We start from the raw sequence: 17,623 nt of genomic DNA, 5'->3' as shown, positions 1-17,623 counted from the left end.
CTCAATTTCATTGAGGGCTACATCAGGTTTATGTTTGACCTCAGGGGACTGGGGTGTATGGCTAGGGTGGGCGTGGCCAGTCTGAAGTCACTCGTGTCAGGGGCACCTGTGGGTGCTCTGCCAGCAAAAACAGGCTCCCAAGCTCCGTTTTCAGCTGTGACGGCCTCCTGCAACCCTCTGCCAGTGAAAATGGAGCCCTCATGAACTCCATTTTCACCGGCAGAGGCACTGCGGGCCAGTCCTTTGCTGTTTCCAGAGCGGCTGTGTGGGCCGGATCTAAGTATCCCACGGGCCAGATCTGGCCCCAGGCCTTGAGTTTAACACCCCTGGTCTACGCCATGCCCTACTTGAAGCAAATAATTTTTAAAAATCATTAAAAGAACTAATTTCTTGTTCTTTTAGAAACCGTCTAGCAGAAAATTCAATTCCCAGAGTGTGCTGCCCCTTGTTCTTATTTTCTCTCCTCATGTAATGTTCTTAGGATAGGTTATAGTTCCCATATGGCTTCCCAAAATTAAATGGTTTCCTCAAATTCCAACTCTTCAACACTGCATCTTCAAGATGGCCACTAGATGGCAGCCAAAACCTTAATTTTTTTCTACTCCGTGTACTTGCTATGTATTACAGAGAAGTATTTATTCATTAGCATAGTTTTTGTGTTTATTATTATTATTATTATTATTATTATTATTATTATTATTATTATTATTATTATTATTATTATTATTATTATTATTATTATTATTATTATCTCTCCCCCATCCCCCATTTTCTTCTAGGGAGGAATTCAAGTGCTGACCCAGAAGTATCTTTAACAGCATTCGTTCTGGTTGTGTTGTTGGAATCCAAATCAATCTGCAATGAATATATCCATGTATGTGATGTTGTGATGGGAAATGGTATGAGGGTGTTGTGTCTATGCCCCCCGAGCCAGGGCCCCTGTCAGAAAGTGACTCAGAAAGTGAGGGGGAAGGGCCAGCAGGACTTACCTTTGGAGCACCGGCTTCCCTGGCTCAGCTCCAGGAGCCAGAGGCAGGCCAGGTGGAGGAGATAATGAGGCCTCCATCCCCTGATTCTTCCCCCCCCAGGCCACGCCTCCAGACCCGGCTGATGGCAATCAGGCCTAGCTGGACTCTAGGTTTTGTAGGCAGGAGAGGCGGGAACAACAGAAGCAGGGGTGGGGCAGGCCTAGAAAGTGTTGAGTCACAGAGCCACAGAGCCACAGACTATAAAAGCAGCCCTGGCTGTTCTTCTGCTCCATGACGAGCAAAAATTGAGCTGAACTCTTTGACTCTTTGAAAATTGAGCTGTACTCTTTGACTCTTGAAAAATTGACCTGAACATTCGTCCTGGACTGCTGACCTCCTGGTTGCCTTGCAACCCCAAGATAAAAGGAAGACTTTAGCAGGCAGCTGCAGATTCCCTGTCAGGACTGATAGCAGCCGTGAACTCAATTACTGGCTCGTTTAGCCAGCCCGCGTGGCTGAGGCCAGGAGGGGACAGAAAAGAGGGGGTCAAAATAAGATCACATCTCTTAATATAGTATTCCATTTTCTCACCTTCTTGACCCCAGGTTCAGTATTAGAAGCCTTCAGGATCTCAAAGTAGCCTAAACAGCATTGCTGTAGTTTATACTTTATTAATTTCAATTCAAATGAAACCAAAATAAATAATCAATTCAATAAGGGTACTTCAATTAGGAAATTACACATATACTTTCAAGCCAACAAGGTATTTAGACCAGTTAATGACCTTTAAATATCAAAGAGCCTTCTCACTGCTGCAGTGTAATTTTTATCACCAGCGTTCCTCAAAGGCAGATTTATCTATGCAGGTGGATCTTACAGTATTGGAGGTTTTTCAGAAATTTTCTACTGGAACTTCTATTTAAGACTTTCCTAATAAATGTATCCATAGCATTTCTTCCTGCATTTAACCTTAAAATAACCTTAAAGTAACACATATTATGGCTAAAATTGCATATTAGCATGTAAAACATACCAGCAAGAATTGGGCAGCACATTTTAAAAATTTATTTATTAATTAACAGAACAACAGAGTTGGGAAGGGAGATCTTCTAGTCCAACTCCCTCTCAAGCAGGAAACCCCACACCATTTCAGACAAATGATTGTCCAATCTCTTCTTAAAAATTTCCATTGTTGGAGCACCCACAACTTCTGAATCATGTTTGTTCAATTATTTATTGGACAAATGTATATGACAAATGTATATGATCAGGGGTGGGATTTAGCCGGTTCGGACTAGTTCGGGCAAACCAGATGTTAATTTTAATCTGGTTCGTTGAACTGGTTGTTCCAAGGACTGGCTGACACACACACACCCCGCCCCTCCCAGGAGTCTCCATGCGGCCCATTTTGGATGCCAGGTAAGTGCAGGGTGCATGTGGAGGCTCTGGGAGGGTGAAAAACGGGCCTACCAGAAGTACCAGAAGTCTAGAAACAGGCCCATTTCCAGCCTCCAGCATCCGGAGAGGCCATTTTCCTCCTCCTGGAGGCTCGAAGAAAGCCTCCGGAGCCTGGGGAGGGTGAAAACAGCCCCCACACCATGGTGCAGGAGGCCAAACAGGCCACTCCCCCATGGCCACGCTCACCCAACAACCAGGCAGTGAACTGGCTGCTGAAATTTTTCAATCCCACCCCTGTATATGACTCTGGGCAGCTTACAACGTTTAAAAATCCGCCACATAACAAACCCATAAACCCCTCCCCAAATCAAATCAACCACTTGATTGGCTCCACCTCCATTTGTGGTCCCCAGGTGCACTGACAAATCCATGTTTTTAAGGCCTTTTGAAAAAGCAACAGAGTGGAGCCAATCATACCTCAAGGAAATGGTGTTCTACAGAGATGCCTAAAACATTCCTAATGGATCTCTTCTCTTCCCTCTCCCCACACTTCCAGAGTCTAGAAAGCAGCATAAAGAATGCTACAGATTATTTACTCAAAAAGTACGAGAAACTGCAAAGGCCTTACACTATAGCCCTCACAGCCTATGCTTTGACTGCTGCAGAGCGTCTGGATGATGACAGGGTACTCAGGGCGGCATCGACAGGTACATATATTTTAAGAACAAGAAACCAGTTTTGAAAATAGGCAATTCCAGTAAGAAGCACAATGAAGGATTAGCTGGGAATACAAATCACGATAGACAGATTTTTAGATATTGCAGCCAGTTAGAAATCCATCTGGTGGTGATGCTATCTCTCCCACATTTTGCCAGTTTACCAAGAAGTAAATTGTCATCTACTTTGTTAAATGCCTTGCTGAAGTCCAAGTATAATTATGTCCACAGCATTTTGCTGGTCTACTAATTTAGTCACTTTGTCAAGGAATGAAATAAGATTGGATGGGGATGATTTGTTTTTAACAAACCTGTGCTGGCTACTAGTCATAACTTTATTTGTTTCAGATGTTCACAGATCTGTTTTTTGATTATTTTTTCCCAGTATCTTCCCAGATATTGAAGATAGGCTGATTGCTCTGTAGTTTCCTAAGGTCTGTCCCCCCAACCTCGCTTTTTTTTAAAAAAAAAAAAGATGGGAACCACATTAGCTCTTTTCCAATCCTCTGGTAGTTCCCATCCTGTGCTCCAGGATTTTTTAAAAGATACGGTACAGTGGTTCTGAGACAGCATCTTCAGAACTCTGGGATGTAATCAATCAAGTCCCAGTGATTTATATTCATTAAGGCCAGATAGCTTTTCTCTTACAATTTTCTTGCTTATTTTAGTTTTTATTTCTAGTCTGTCTTTTACAATATTTTTAGTAGGTTTGGCTATACTTTCTTTTTGTGTAAAGACTGATGCAAAGAATGAGTTAAGCAGCTCTCTTTTCTCTCTGCTGCTTGTTATTTCCTTGCTGTCTTCTCTCTTTAGTGGACTGACTTTTCCTTGAGGTTTTTCTTATTATATGTTGAAAGAAACTTTTTTTTAAAATTATCGGGGAGAAATTATGGACTACAAATTATAAACTAACAATGTCTGTACCCTATAAAGAAAACATGTATAAAATGTTTTATAGGTGGAACCTGCCACCAGCTAGATTGGCAGACATGTTCTCCAATACTTCATCACTATGTTGGAAATGTAAACAAAAAAAAGGGAACATATTATCATATGTGGTGGTCCTGTCATAAAGCGAAACAATATTGGCAAAAAATTAAATTACAAATAGAAGAAATTATAAATTAACATATAGAAATGAGGCCAGAAATATTTTTACTGGGAATAATTCCAGGGTCATATGAAAAAGAAATACAGTATTTAATGATCCACATAGTTACAGCAGCACAAATAGTCTACACACAGAACTGGAAAAATAACAATATACCATCTGAAGACAATGTAATTAGAAAAATCATGGAATGTGTAGAAATGGATAAGCTTACAAAGGAGATACAAGAAAAAGAGGAAACAGAATATCATTTAGTATGGGAGAGATGGTATAAATGGTTGAAGGAAAAGTGGGGGGAGTGCAAGGAAAGATTAAATAATGGATAAACTAGGAGCAGAAATAGAAGAACAAATAGGAAGAAACAGAAATTGTGGAAAGGAAATTGGGTATACGTGTATATAAGTATATATATGTAAATAAAATAATTAGAATAATATAATACATTTTAGTGATATATATATTATATATTAGAAATATATGTATAAAAGATATATTAGGATAAGAGAGAGAAAATGTATAAGTATTGATCACCGATGTGAAACTGTTGGAAAGAAGAAAGTGTCAATATTTCTTTTTTTGTTTGTTTGTTTTTTAAAATATGTTTTATAAAAATTATTTTTTTAAAAAAAAGAAACTTCTTTTAAAATTATCTTTTACTTTTGTGGCAAGTTTTTGTTCATTCTGAGCCTTTGCTTTCCTGACTTCATCTTTGCAGATTCGGGCAATCTGCAGATACTCTCCCTTAGTTTTGTGTCCCTCTTTCCATTTTTTGTACTTGTCCTTTTTATCTTTCAATTTGTCAGAGAGATCTTTGTGCAACCATGCTGGTTTCTTTTTGGATTCCTTGTTTTTCTTTTTCAATGAAAAAGTTGGATTGGGCTTTTATGATCATATTTTTCTGATTTTTCTGATGCTTCTTGAGTTCTTAACCCTATCCAATCTGGTGGAATGGTAGATATCCTCAGGCAGATACCCTCAGGGAGAGGCAGCTCTCCAAATAACTTGGCCATGTGCCATGTATGCATACAGAAAGAAAGTGGACCCAGTGCAATTCACATAGCAAAACAATATGAAAAAAACTGAAAAAAGCTTCAGTTCTTGGGGAGAATAGAAAAGAGAGTGAGAGAGTGGTGGGGAAATGGCAACACCTGATTCTCTCTCCCTCCCTCTCTATTTTGGCTGGCTCAAGCAGTCACAGCTGTTTGTTGGCGCTCTTGTCTCCCAGCTTAATCCCGCACAGCAAAAAGAGAGTGAGAGAGACCAAGGAAGACTGAGATATCAAGGGCTGTGGAGGAAGGAGCTAGCAGCTTAATCCCTTCCCCGAAGCCCTGCCATGCTTGCCTGAAAATCAGGTGTCACCATTTCCCCATTGATCTCTTGCTCTCTTGCTCTCTTTTCTCATCTGACCGTAGCCTGGATCCTAGGCACTCTCTATTACTTGTGGCAGGACAGCAAGCCTCATTTGGCTGTGTCCAGCTGGTCTCCCAGTAGCAGCGGTGCTGGCGGAATTAAGAGTGGGCAGAGAGGCAACCAGCTAGTGACAGGATGCAGGGCTAGCAAGTGGAGCCAGGGTGAGGCTTCCCGGGCGGCTGGAATGTGGGGCAGTTGGCTCCATTGGCTGCCATCTCTGCAAAAATGACAGCCCCAGCACAGCGGGGCTGACAAGAGAGAGAGAAGAAAGAAAGGAAGGAAAAAAGGGAGAGAGAGGGAGAAGAAAGAAAAAGAAAGGAAGGAAGGAAGGGAGAGAGAGAGAGAGAAAGAGAAGAAAGAAAGAGTGACATGAGTGGCATCATGTTGGCCCACCTGCCAAGCCATGCCCACAGAACCGGTGGCAAAAAAAAAAAATTTACCCCTGCCTAGGAGAAACAGAAACCAATTCTTCCCCATCTAGACACTCACAGGCCCCAAGCAATGAGTCAGTACCAGAACAGCACCATCTGCCCAGCCAGGGGTGGATGTAAGAGAGAGAGAGAGACTAACTGTAGAGAGTAAGCAAGGTGACCTTGATGGAGATATGTCAATATTGGTATAAGTAATTTTAGCCTTTCTGTCGAATTGATTCTTCATCTGATCTACCTGATAAAGCTGACTATAACTGGGTATCATCAGCAACTCCATGCCATTGAGTAACCTCACCCAACAAGTCATATCTGCTTTCTTGAAAAATGGGAGACTTAATCAATTGTTAATTTTCCCAATCTTTCCACTTCAACCAAAAGTCACCTTCAAGGTAAGTAACCAATATTTTCATCTGTTTGGCTTAATTCTGTTTCTGTGCTGTTTTTTAGAAAAGAATCGTTGGGAAGAATATAATGCTCACACCCACAACATTGAAGGCACTTCTTATGCCTTGTTGGCCCTGCTGAAAATGAAGAAATTTGATCAAACTGGTCCCATAGTCAGATGGCTGACAGATCAGAAATTTTATGGGGGAACATATGGACAAACCCAAGTGAGCTTTTGCTTTATTGTCAGATTATAATCTTCTGAGATCTATTCTACTTTAGGCTGCTTAAAACAAAACAATAGTCTGAATTGTTGAATGTTTCACCTAAAGATAGAAGGCAAAGTCGAGACATCATAGCCTTTCATAGCATAGTCTTTTAATATTTGAAGTGCTGTCACGGGGAAGAGGTTGTGGATTTATTCTCTATAGTGCCTAAGGATAAGACAAGAAACAGTGAATGGAAGCTTTACAGAGAGGAACCTCCAAAAAAAAGAATAAGGGGGACTTCTCTGACTATGAATGCTATTAAGCAGTGGATGTAATGGTCCATCAGGAGGCTTGCAAGCAAAAATTGGACAACCATTTGCTGGGTGTGTTGTCAAGTTTGTTGCCTGGGTATTAGGTTGGTCTTGAATATGTAATTGTACTAATAGTAAATCTACCATTGATTCTATTTCAAATAAAATAAATAAATAAAAATGACATAATGCTTAGCCTTCAAAGATGATTTCATGAAGACAATGTCAAGGGAAAGTTTTTTAATATATGTTTGACATCTTAGTGCTGATTTTCTATACGCGAAGAGTTTTCAGACTGAGATGCAACGATCCCCACTCAGCTGGTAGAACAAGGACTTTAGGTCTTGACGAACTGATAAATAGAATAGAAAGAAACTACAGATTTCACTTCAGTTATCTGTAAGCTTTTTTGGCACAAAATTTCCATAGAAGAGGATGCTTTGTGTTGAGAAAATAACATTTGTGTTTTGCTTGCTTGTTTGTTTGTTTGTTTATTAAGTTTATTTGCTGTCCATCTCACCATGAGGCTGTATAGGGTGGTTTTCAACAATAACATGAAAAAATGTATCTCTAGGGAAAATATAGTAGAGAAAATGTAGTAGAGAAATGTATTCTCTATTTCCCATATGTGGGTACAACGTGGATAGAGATTTGTTTATCTCTATTTGGTTAGCAGACAAGTGCATGAATTTTTTGATATGCAGATCAAAGAATCACTTTTGAAAGTAATTTTTACCTGAACATTATCTAGAGTTTATATCCGTCATCCATGCTGAAATTAAGGGAACCAAGGGAAATCTCATCCATAGACTTCCTATTGTCCTAGGATCTAGATGATTTAGTTCTACAGATAAAAGGCTCTTTAAAGATGTATGTAAGTCAACCCTCCTCTGTTTGTTTACTCGTTCAGTCTGTAGCCCATCTTCTCATTTATGATCAAATGATCAAGCAGACAATTGTAAAAAAAACATTTATTTCTCTGGTAAAATATAGATTATATAGATTTAATATATAGATTAAATTATATAGATTTAATTATATAGAATATAGATTTTCAGTTCCTTTGTGAGATACTCCAAGACAAACAATCTTAATTTTTCCTTCTCCCATTACAGGCAACAATTATGGTGTTTCAAGGTCTTGCTGAATATGAGATTCAGATGCCTACGCATAAGGACTTAAACTTAGATATTGTTATTAGGCTGCCAGAGCGAAAAATACCTATAAACTACAGAGTTGATGCTACCAATGCTGCCCGAGCCCAGACAGCAGAGGTACAGTATTTCAGCAAGTATATTTATTACTCCTTTCATTGGAAATAATTATTTTGGAGTTTCAAGTTCAAATGTATCTTTTTTCAAGAATTGGGAAAAACTATACAGAATTTAGTGAAACAAGAAAGAAAACCTAAATCATTTCTTCCTATTGGAATTGTGGTGGTTGGAAATTAGCCCATGTTCACGCATCAGATCAGGGGAGACTGGCTTAAGACTACTAGCTTCTTTGTCAACATACAATGTAGCTTTAAATGGCTTCCCTTTCCTCACACAAAGCTGCAAAAGGCTGTATTTAAGACAATATTGCAAAATTGTGTCTGTACTTTCAAGAACTATTCCATCTGTGATAAAGAGATTTGAATGGCTCTGGGAGACTTCTGGAGCACTTCATGACTTGGGAAATTAAGATAATGTCATTAAAACAATTTTGTTGCTATTTCTGATGTTGCTGAAGGAATTTGGAATCAAAGTAGATATATGATACCAATAGTTATATGTTTAAATATGGATCTGAAATAAACGAGCGGAAATAAATGTTTCTGAAATAGTATTTGAGGGAAGAGTACATTAAGGAACATAAACCATGACAGGCACTGTTTCATCCTTTCATACACCTTTTTTTTTTTTGCTGCTTACATGGAGTAGAGTACAACTCTACTCCAGTTCATGACTGTAAAAACAGTTTGGAACCATAGAAAATATAACTCAGATGGAAAAAACTCTCATAATCTGCATCTAAACTTTGTGCACCAATCTGACCTGCTGATGTGATCTGAATCTTTGAAGGCCTAGCCAGATTTATGTTTAAGGTGGCTTGATGAAAAGAGCTTCTGATTATCCCAATCTTAGCTTTTCTATTTAACAAAAGAACTGTTCCATTGCCAGAATTAGGCTTGTCATGGAGCAGTGTTGATGCTTTTAAGTGGCAGAATTTAAGAAACAAGACTCAAGAACCAGCCTATATCACATCCACACTATAAAGTAAAAAACAGATTTAGGTTAGTAAGAAACCATGTAGACTTTCTATCAGTAAATTATAATAGCAGACAACTAATAGGATGCTTTTAATTTTAACTTTAATCCATTAACAATTTTTCTTTCACATATGTATTGTATGACAGGTCAATTTGGTTGCAAATAGATATAAATTTTGGACCTGCTTTGCAAGGAGAAAGCTATTATTGCTGCAAAAGAGTTCAATGTTCAACTAGGGGAGATAATATATGTATTTGTCCTTTTTTAATTCACATTTTTCAATGTTTTTGTTTAGTTTTGTTCTGTCTCTGTTCAATTATTTTATTTTGGATTTTAATATTTTGAATAAAATAACATTATTTAAAACAAGAAACAAATTTAGGTTTGTACCATCAACAATAGTTCTCCAAGGAATTCTGGAGAGGACTTAAGTACATTTCTATTATATACGATATATTGAGAGACAATTAGATGTAGTGGCAAAGGTGCTTGCTTGGAAACAAGAGATTGCAAGTTCTAATCCTACTTTAGTCAGGGAAGCGGGCAGAATGATTTTACACCAGTCATTCTCTCTCAGCCCAACCCACTACATAGGGTGGTTATTGTGGAGAAAAAAGGAGGCAGGATACTTAGATATGTTCAATGACTTGAGTTATATACACTACGAAAGGGATAAGAATATAATAATAATACTCCAGATTTAACAATTGTTGATAAGAAAAACAAAAAAGTCTTGATAGTGGATATGGTAGCAACTGGAGACAGCAGAAGAGAAGGGAAAGGACTGAAGAAAATCACAAAATACAAACACCTGCAAATAGAAATAGAAAACAGAACAACTGTGGCAAAGATAGTACTAAAAGTAATAAGACACTTTGGATGCAATCCCTAAACATCTGGAATCCTTTATCACTATGAATGTACATCAATACAGAAATTGCTAAGATTAATGCACAATAATTTGGTTAGTGTCTTCAGAAAGTAGAAGCAAATCAGTTTTCTTTATAATTTGATTTGTTGATACCTTGCTAATATACTGTTGTTTCTTCATCTAAATATTTGATTGGGTCTTTTTATATTTTGAAATCTATTCCACCTCTAGCTCTTATCAGGTTACAACAAAGTCAATAAAATACTAGCACTAATAACAAGCAAAATCAAAATAGCCAAGGAACTGCAGTTGAAGGTCATGCTAATCCTGGTTGCTTTTCAGACCAAACTCAATGAAGACTTTGTTGTGTCAGCATCAAGTGATGGAAAAGCAACAATGACCATTGTGACAATTTATAACTCAGAGTTACAGGAGGATGCAAATGTTTGCAACAAATTCTTTCTGTTGAAAACATCCACTTGAGTAAGTTTGACTGGTGGCCTTTGGCTTGCTAGAAATAGATTCTAATGAAATGTATTGGGGGAAAGATTAAAGTGTTTCTATTCATCATGTCAGGAACCCAATAAGGAACAAGCTTTCTCTACTATTTATTCATAAAAAGTTTCTCATTTGATAGAAAATAACATTATCAATTTCATATTTACTTGAACTCTAGTTCTTAAAGTCAACAAAATAATTTATTTCATTTTGCCCTGAACAAGCAGGCATTGAGAGCACTGAAGGACAGGTTTTGATGTTGAAATATGTAGATTGGAAAGGAATTGAAGTTGTAGGCAACAGACATGCTACCATCATTTATATTTCATTGGAGGCACAGAGAAAAATCCTATTAGCTCATGTCTAGCAAAGAAGAGGATATTAGATCCTTATTGCCAATATAATTCCTAATTAACCCCAAACTAACAGCAACTGCAGTCCATGAGAGGCTTGCAAAACCAACTAGAATTTGGACAGATGGTCAAATAGCCATAGGCTAGAAGGCCTCCTGTTGCCCACCAAGTCTCCACTGTTCTCCTATCACATAGCTAGTTGTCTAAGAGCCATGTTAGGGTGAAAGGTGCCAAAGAGAAAATGATTTAATGCCATTCTTAATTTTAGAAACTCCAGAAAGAGATTAAATGAAGAATGATTTTTAGGTGCTCTTAATTCATGTTGATTGGTTTGAAGCAGGATCCAAATTTTTACTGGTTTTATATCTGTGCACCATATTGAGGCACTTTGCAATATATAATTCATGATATTGTTTATTACATGTTTATCCCATATTTCCTTTGTAGAACCCCAATTTATTTGTCTAATTTATATGCCACTAATCATGCAGTTTGAGGCATCTCTCAGCGGCTTAATGCTTTTACTACCTGTTGTGGTATTCTTACAATACTTCAATACAATAAGTTAGGAAAAACAGAATAGAATAGAATAGAATAGAATAGAATAGAATAGAATAGAATAGAATAGAATTTTATTGGCCAAGTGTGATTGGACACACAAGGAATTTGTCTTGGTGCATATGCTCTCAGTGTACATAAAAGAAAAGATACGTTCATCAAGGTACAACATTTACAACACAATTGATGGTCAATATATCAATATAAATCATAAGGATTGCCAGCAACAAGTTATAGTCATACAGTCATAAGTGGAAAGAGATTGGTGATGGGAACTATGAAACGATTAATAGTAGTGCAGATTCAGTAATTTATGCACACATACACACACACACACAGAGATACACATACAAAACATATAACAGCAGATTGTGTAAAAATAACTAAATTTGGTTCTTGCAAAATGAAGAATAAGTTACACTCAGCTGGAAAATTTCTAGTTTTAGAATCAACACAACTAATTCTTCAGTTATTGAAAACTAGGTTTGTTATTCTTCATTTAAATATTTCTTATTCACATGATTTCTTTCAAGAAGGAACCAATTGTAAATATAGAGGGTAAAATGATTAGATTAATTGATTTCCATTTCCAGATATTACAGCCAGAAAATCAAACTTTTCAGCTTTAAAAAAACTGCTAGAATTTGTGCAGAGTCTGATTTCCCCCCTTTTTTTTGTAATTTTTAGACTTCAAACAGGCAAGGGGAGCCAAGGGAGCCCTCAAGCTTAAAATCTGCACTAGGTAAGAATGCTGAATGTTAAAGAAAACATTCAGTTACATGGATTGTAACTGAATATTTAGAGTAATAACCTGAAGAAGTATTTGTGTTACTTTTCAAGAAAATAGTTATACTTTTCCGAGCTTTACACTTTACCTCTGCTTGTATATCGATCTGTTTTCTGTGCACCATCCCAATTTGTAACATTTTGTTGTTGGTGGATGAAACAAAGAGCAGGATTTAAGTCACTGCAGGTCCTTCAGACTGATTTAGGGATGTAGAAATTGCAATATGCTATAGCAAGATGGCTAGTACATGAATGGGAAACCTCCAGGGGGCTCTAGACTCAGAAGTTGAGAAAAATAACCCAGGAGAAGGTAATGGCAAATACATTCCATGTTGATAGGAAAATTCCACAAACTTGTTCATGAATCCATCAGATGTTGAGCTAGACTCAAGAGAACTATAGAGTGAGACAAACGATAGGCCTTCACTTTGGTTTTGCCATTTAAAGAACAAAAATACATTCCATTTTATGCCTTAATGCTTCTTATTCAGTTTTCAGCCAAATTCATGAACCTTGCAAAAATTTCCATGAAAATTGTTATGGGAGTTAGAAGCAGATCAGGGCCGGGTTTCAAAACCCGTCACTACCGGTTCACTCGTGAGCACATGCACGCTCACTCGCGTGACACTTCTGCGCATACGCAGAAGCATCCAGGCAGGTAGGCTGAGCCTCCCGCCACCACCGCTACTGGTTCGCCCGACCCAGGGCAAATCTGTAGCAACCCACCACTGGAGCAGATACATTGCGGTGGCTCAAGTGCCAGCCTATAAGACATGACGATAGCTGGATTTCTCCCCTTCAAGATGAATCATTTTTTAAAAACACAGCACTGCCCTCATAGCAATGAAGAGGAAACTGTTTCTGAACTAGGAAATCCTCCATTGGTCATTTTTTTCACATTCTTGATTTTAGGTATCTGGGAGAAGTTGATTCTACAATGACAATAATTGATGTTTCTATGCTGACTGGTTTTCTCCCTGATGCTGAGGATCTTACAAGGGTAGGCAAGCTTTGCATGGGGCTTGAAATGGCTGTTTCTATAGTTCAATGAAGATGCTGAATTAGAGAATGTATTATAATTAATCATTTGCCTATATAATTAAAACTGCAGAGAGAATGAATGGAACTTCACTACCAGTCAATAAGATGTTGAATTTTATTTCTATGATGCATAAAAGGCATAATATTTTAATAAAATCAGAAAAGTGCATCTCTTCTAGTGATTCTGGAATTTCTCTGACAAATTAATAATATTACAACCATTTTTTTTGGTTGTCTTCAAGTCTCTCAGGTGTATATCCAAGGAACCTGAAAATACTTTCAGATTTGGCTATAAATGTAATTCAGTGCCAGTATAAATGGCTTCAGTCATCTACAATTCCACATACTTGAATCATCTGCAACTCCTGAAATCAATGTTATCTTCTCTTTTCTTTCCTTTCATTATTTAGCTTTCTAAAGGAGTAGATAGATACATCTCCAAGTATGAAGTTGACAATAATATGGCTCATATTATATTAGACAAGGTAAATACTTATGGAATTAATTTCTTTGAGTAGTTGCTTGGTTGATTATTTGGTTTGCTAGGCAAACTCTGGAGTGTTATATTGAAAAAGATAGGATGGTATATTCAGCAAAATAAACCTACATAATCCATCATTAACTACAACAGATCATATATCTAGTAAGAAAGAGATATAATCATATCTTGTAATATGGGACACATTACATTTAAAGACTGCATTTCTGCTATATTTAAGAATAATTGGATAAATGTAATTCTGCCTCCTATCTGTTTGCCATGATTGCAATAAAGTACAAGCCACCAGCCCTTGAGCTTATGTTTACTAGCTCATATACTTTACATATACTGGCTAAATTATTCTAACTGTCCATATTCTGCCACAATAATAAGGATGGTGAATAGCATTGTCCTCGATAGATTCCTTCCCTTCCACTAAGCATCATCAAATTGTGTCAAATTGCTGACTCATATTTAAGTGATCGTCCACTGGGACTCCAAGATTCCTCTCACAGTTACTATTTTTGAGTCAGGTTTCATCTAATGTATATTTATACCTTTGGTTTTTCCTGCCTAAATGTAAAACTATGCTAAGTGTGCTTTTCTCCACATTAAAATTCATTTTGTTGTATCGGGCCCATTGTTCAAGTCTATCAAGTTCTTTTTGGATCCTGAGTTTGACTTTTAGGATGTTGGCTATTCCTGCCACCTAAGACGGAACGTTGTGGTACCCCACTGTTTACATACCTTCATCTAGATGTAGTATCATTAATGACTACTCATTGAGTACGGTTTGTCAACCAGTTACAAACCGGGTCAACAAGTAGTTACTAACAAGAAGTAGATTGTGATCTACTTTATTGAATGCCTTACTGTAATCTAAGTATAATATCTCCATAGCATTTCATTGGTTTTCTTATTTAATCACTTTGCCAAAGAATGAAATAAAATTGGTTTAGCATAATCTGCTAGGTCCCAGTGATTTATATTCATCAAGATCAGACAGGAATTCTCTTACCATTTTCTTGCTTATTTTAATTTTTATTTCTCATCAGTGTGTTACAGTTATGTTTTTGGTAGGTTGGGCTATAATTTCTTTTTGTGTGAAGACTGATGCAAAGAATGAGTTAAGCAGCTCTGCTTTCTCTCTGCTCCTTGTTATTTCCTTGTCATCTTCTCTCTTTAGTGGACCCACTGTTTCCTTGATTTTCTTTCTTGTTATGTATACGTTGGAACTTTTTTTTATTATGTTTGACTTTTGTTGTAAGTCTGTTCATTCTGAGCCTCTGCTTTCTTGACTTCATCTTTGCAGATTTGGGCTATCTGCTGATATTCTGCCTTAGTTATATGTCCCTCTTTCTATTTTTGGGACTTGTCCTTTTTGTCTTTCAGTTTATCAGATAGATCTTTGTGCAACCATGCTGGTTTCTTCTTGGATTTCTTGTTTTTCTTTTTCAGTGGTATTGTGTTGGACTGGGCTTTTATGATCATATTTTTCAATTTCCCACACTTCTTGAGTTGTTTTCCCCTTTAGGATCTTCATCCATGGAATCTTTCCTAGGATTTCTCTGAGTTTGTTAAAATCAGCTCTTTAAAGTTTAAGACACTGGTTGGATTATGTTCTAATGTTTGTGTTTGCATTATATTGAATTCCAGTATGACATGGTCACTCACATCCAAAGTTCTGACAACTTCAACTCCCTCTATTGCTTCTTCTCTATTAGTAAGAATTAGGTCCAGTATAGCTTTTCCTCTAGTTTCCTCTACCTTTTGGATGACAAAGTTGTCACCTAGGTTGCTTAGGAATGTTTGATCTCCCACTTGTTGCAGAGTTTATCTCCCAGTTGATATTAGGGTAGTTAAAGTCTCCTGTTACTACCATGGGATGCTTCCTACATATATTTGTTAACTGGTTGGCAAAAAGTCCATCTAGTTCTTTTGATTGGTTGGGTTGTCTGTAGTATACACCTATGTCAATGTCACTCTTTTTTCATTTTATATTGACCCATATACATTCTAGGAGGTTTTTATCTTTGATCATTTGCTTTTCTGTAGCTATGTAGTGATCTCTTTACATGTCGTACAACTCCACCTCCTCTTTTTGTAGATCTGTTCCTTTTGAACAATTTGTTTCCATCCATCAATGCATTCTAGTCATGAGTTTCACCCCACCAAATTTTTGTAATTGCAACTATATCATACCTACATATGGGTACTATTGCTTCTAGTTCACCCTGTTTGGTTCTTTTAAGAATTAAAAAAATAGTAAAAGTAGATTTTGTCTCAGTATACATTTGAAGAAAAAAGAAACAAAGTTTTAAAATGTTTCATTTTGGTAGTTCATTTAAAGATATGGGAGATTTTGCTACAGTTTTTCAAAAGAAAAAAAATTAATTTTTTAAAAATGTAATAGTTCATTTAAAGTTTTCAAAATTAAAAAGTTTCAAAGTTCAAAATTTGAAATTTGAAAATTCCTTTTGTTGTTCTTGGGAGGTATTGTGCCTTGTTTCTCTTTTCTGTTCTAGGTAATTATCCTTATTTTTTATCATTTTATTCTACAGATTTCAGTGCCTTTTTTTACCTTATTTATTTTACTCTTCTTACTATTAGAATAGAATAGAATAGAATAGAATAGAATAGAATAGAATAGAATAGAATAGAATAGAATAGAATAGAATAGAATAGAATAGAATAGAATTTATTGGCCAAGTGTGGTTGGACACACAAGGAATGTGTCTTGGTGCATATGCTCTCAGTGTACATAAAAGAAAAGATACCTTCATCAAGGTACAACATTTAACATTTACAACACAAATGATGGTCATAGGGTATAATTTAACAGTTAGTGATAAGCAACAAAAGTTACAGTCATACAGTTATAAGTGGAAAGAGACTGGTGATGGGAACAATGAGATTAATAGTAGTGTAGATTTAGTAAATAGTTTGACAGTGTTGAGGGAATTATTTGTTTAGCAGAGTGATGGCCTTCGGGAAAAAACTGTTCTTGTGTCTAGTTGTTCTGGTGTGCAGTGTTCTATAGCGTCGTTTTGAGGGTAGGAGTTGAAACAGTTTATGTCCAGGATGTGAGGGATCTGTAAATATTTTCACAGCCCTCTTCTTTTTTTTTTTTATTAAAAAAGTTTTACAAAATTTTAACAAATATCTCCCCTCCTTCCCCCTCCCCCCTCCCCCAAACTCCCCCTCCACCCCTCCACCCTTTCCCCCTTCCCCACCCCCCCAGATTTTCCAGAGCAAAATACAGGGTATAACAAACATCTAACAATCATAAGCTAAACTTATATTAACTATCCATAAATTCTCATCCTCCCCTAGGACCTTAACTCTCCTTTTACATAAAGAGAAATATAAATATAATTCATGCAGTCTGTTCATTCAAAAACTATTTGATATTTCTTGGTCTGGTATTTATTTTGAATATAGTCAATCCATCTTCTCCATTCCACTATGTATCTTTCTTGTGAACAGTCTTTCAAATATGCTGAAATTTTTGCCATCTCTGCTAAATTTGCAACTTTTAATATCCATTCTTCAATCGTAGGCAAATGTTCCTTCTTCCAATATTGCGCTAAAAATAGTCTGGCTGCTGATATTAAATTTAAAATCAATTTACTCTCTATTATTGTACAATCCGAAATTATACCCAGTAAAAACAATTGTGGAGTAAATTTTATCTTCTTTTTCAAAATATTTTGCATAACCCACCAAATTCTTATCCAAAACTTTGTCTTCCTGAAACTATTGTATGCGACCTATCCCTTAACACCACACTTCGATTCTTACTATGCTACAGAGCCCCTAACTACGACATTACTCATGCAAATATG

General features: G+C 36.8%; 1 protein-coding gene across 1 annotated transcript in view; it reads left to right on the top strand.

Annotated features, from left to right (window-relative positions):
- Positions 1–17,623, top strand: part of LOC131190640 (A.superbus venom factor 1-like) — a 47,874-nt gene that overhangs the window by 12,569 nt on the left and 17,682 nt on the right. Inside the window, exons 5-11 of the mRNA XM_058167983.1 lie at positions 780–874; positions 2,923–3,073; positions 6,482–6,645; positions 8,054–8,212; positions 12,158–12,168; positions 13,169–13,256; positions 13,708–13,782. Coding sequence (XP_058023966.1) covers positions 780–874; positions 2,923–3,073; positions 6,482–6,645; positions 8,054–8,212; positions 12,158–12,168; positions 13,169–13,256; positions 13,708–13,782 — 743 coding nt within the window. The remainder of the gene's footprint in view (positions 1–779; positions 875–2,922; positions 3,074–6,481; positions 6,646–8,053; positions 8,213–12,157; positions 12,169–13,168; positions 13,257–13,707; positions 13,783–17,623) is intronic.

The sequence above is a fragment of the Ahaetulla prasina genome, chromosome 2 (genome assembly GCF_028640845.1).
Source record: "Ahaetulla prasina isolate Xishuangbanna chromosome 2, ASM2864084v1, whole genome shotgun sequence".
NCBI lineage: Eukaryota > Metazoa > Chordata > Lepidosauria > Squamata > Colubridae > Ahaetulla > Ahaetulla prasina.
The sequence above is the reverse complement of the archived record's forward strand: the minus strand, read 5'-3'. Positions and strand labels throughout refer to the sequence as shown.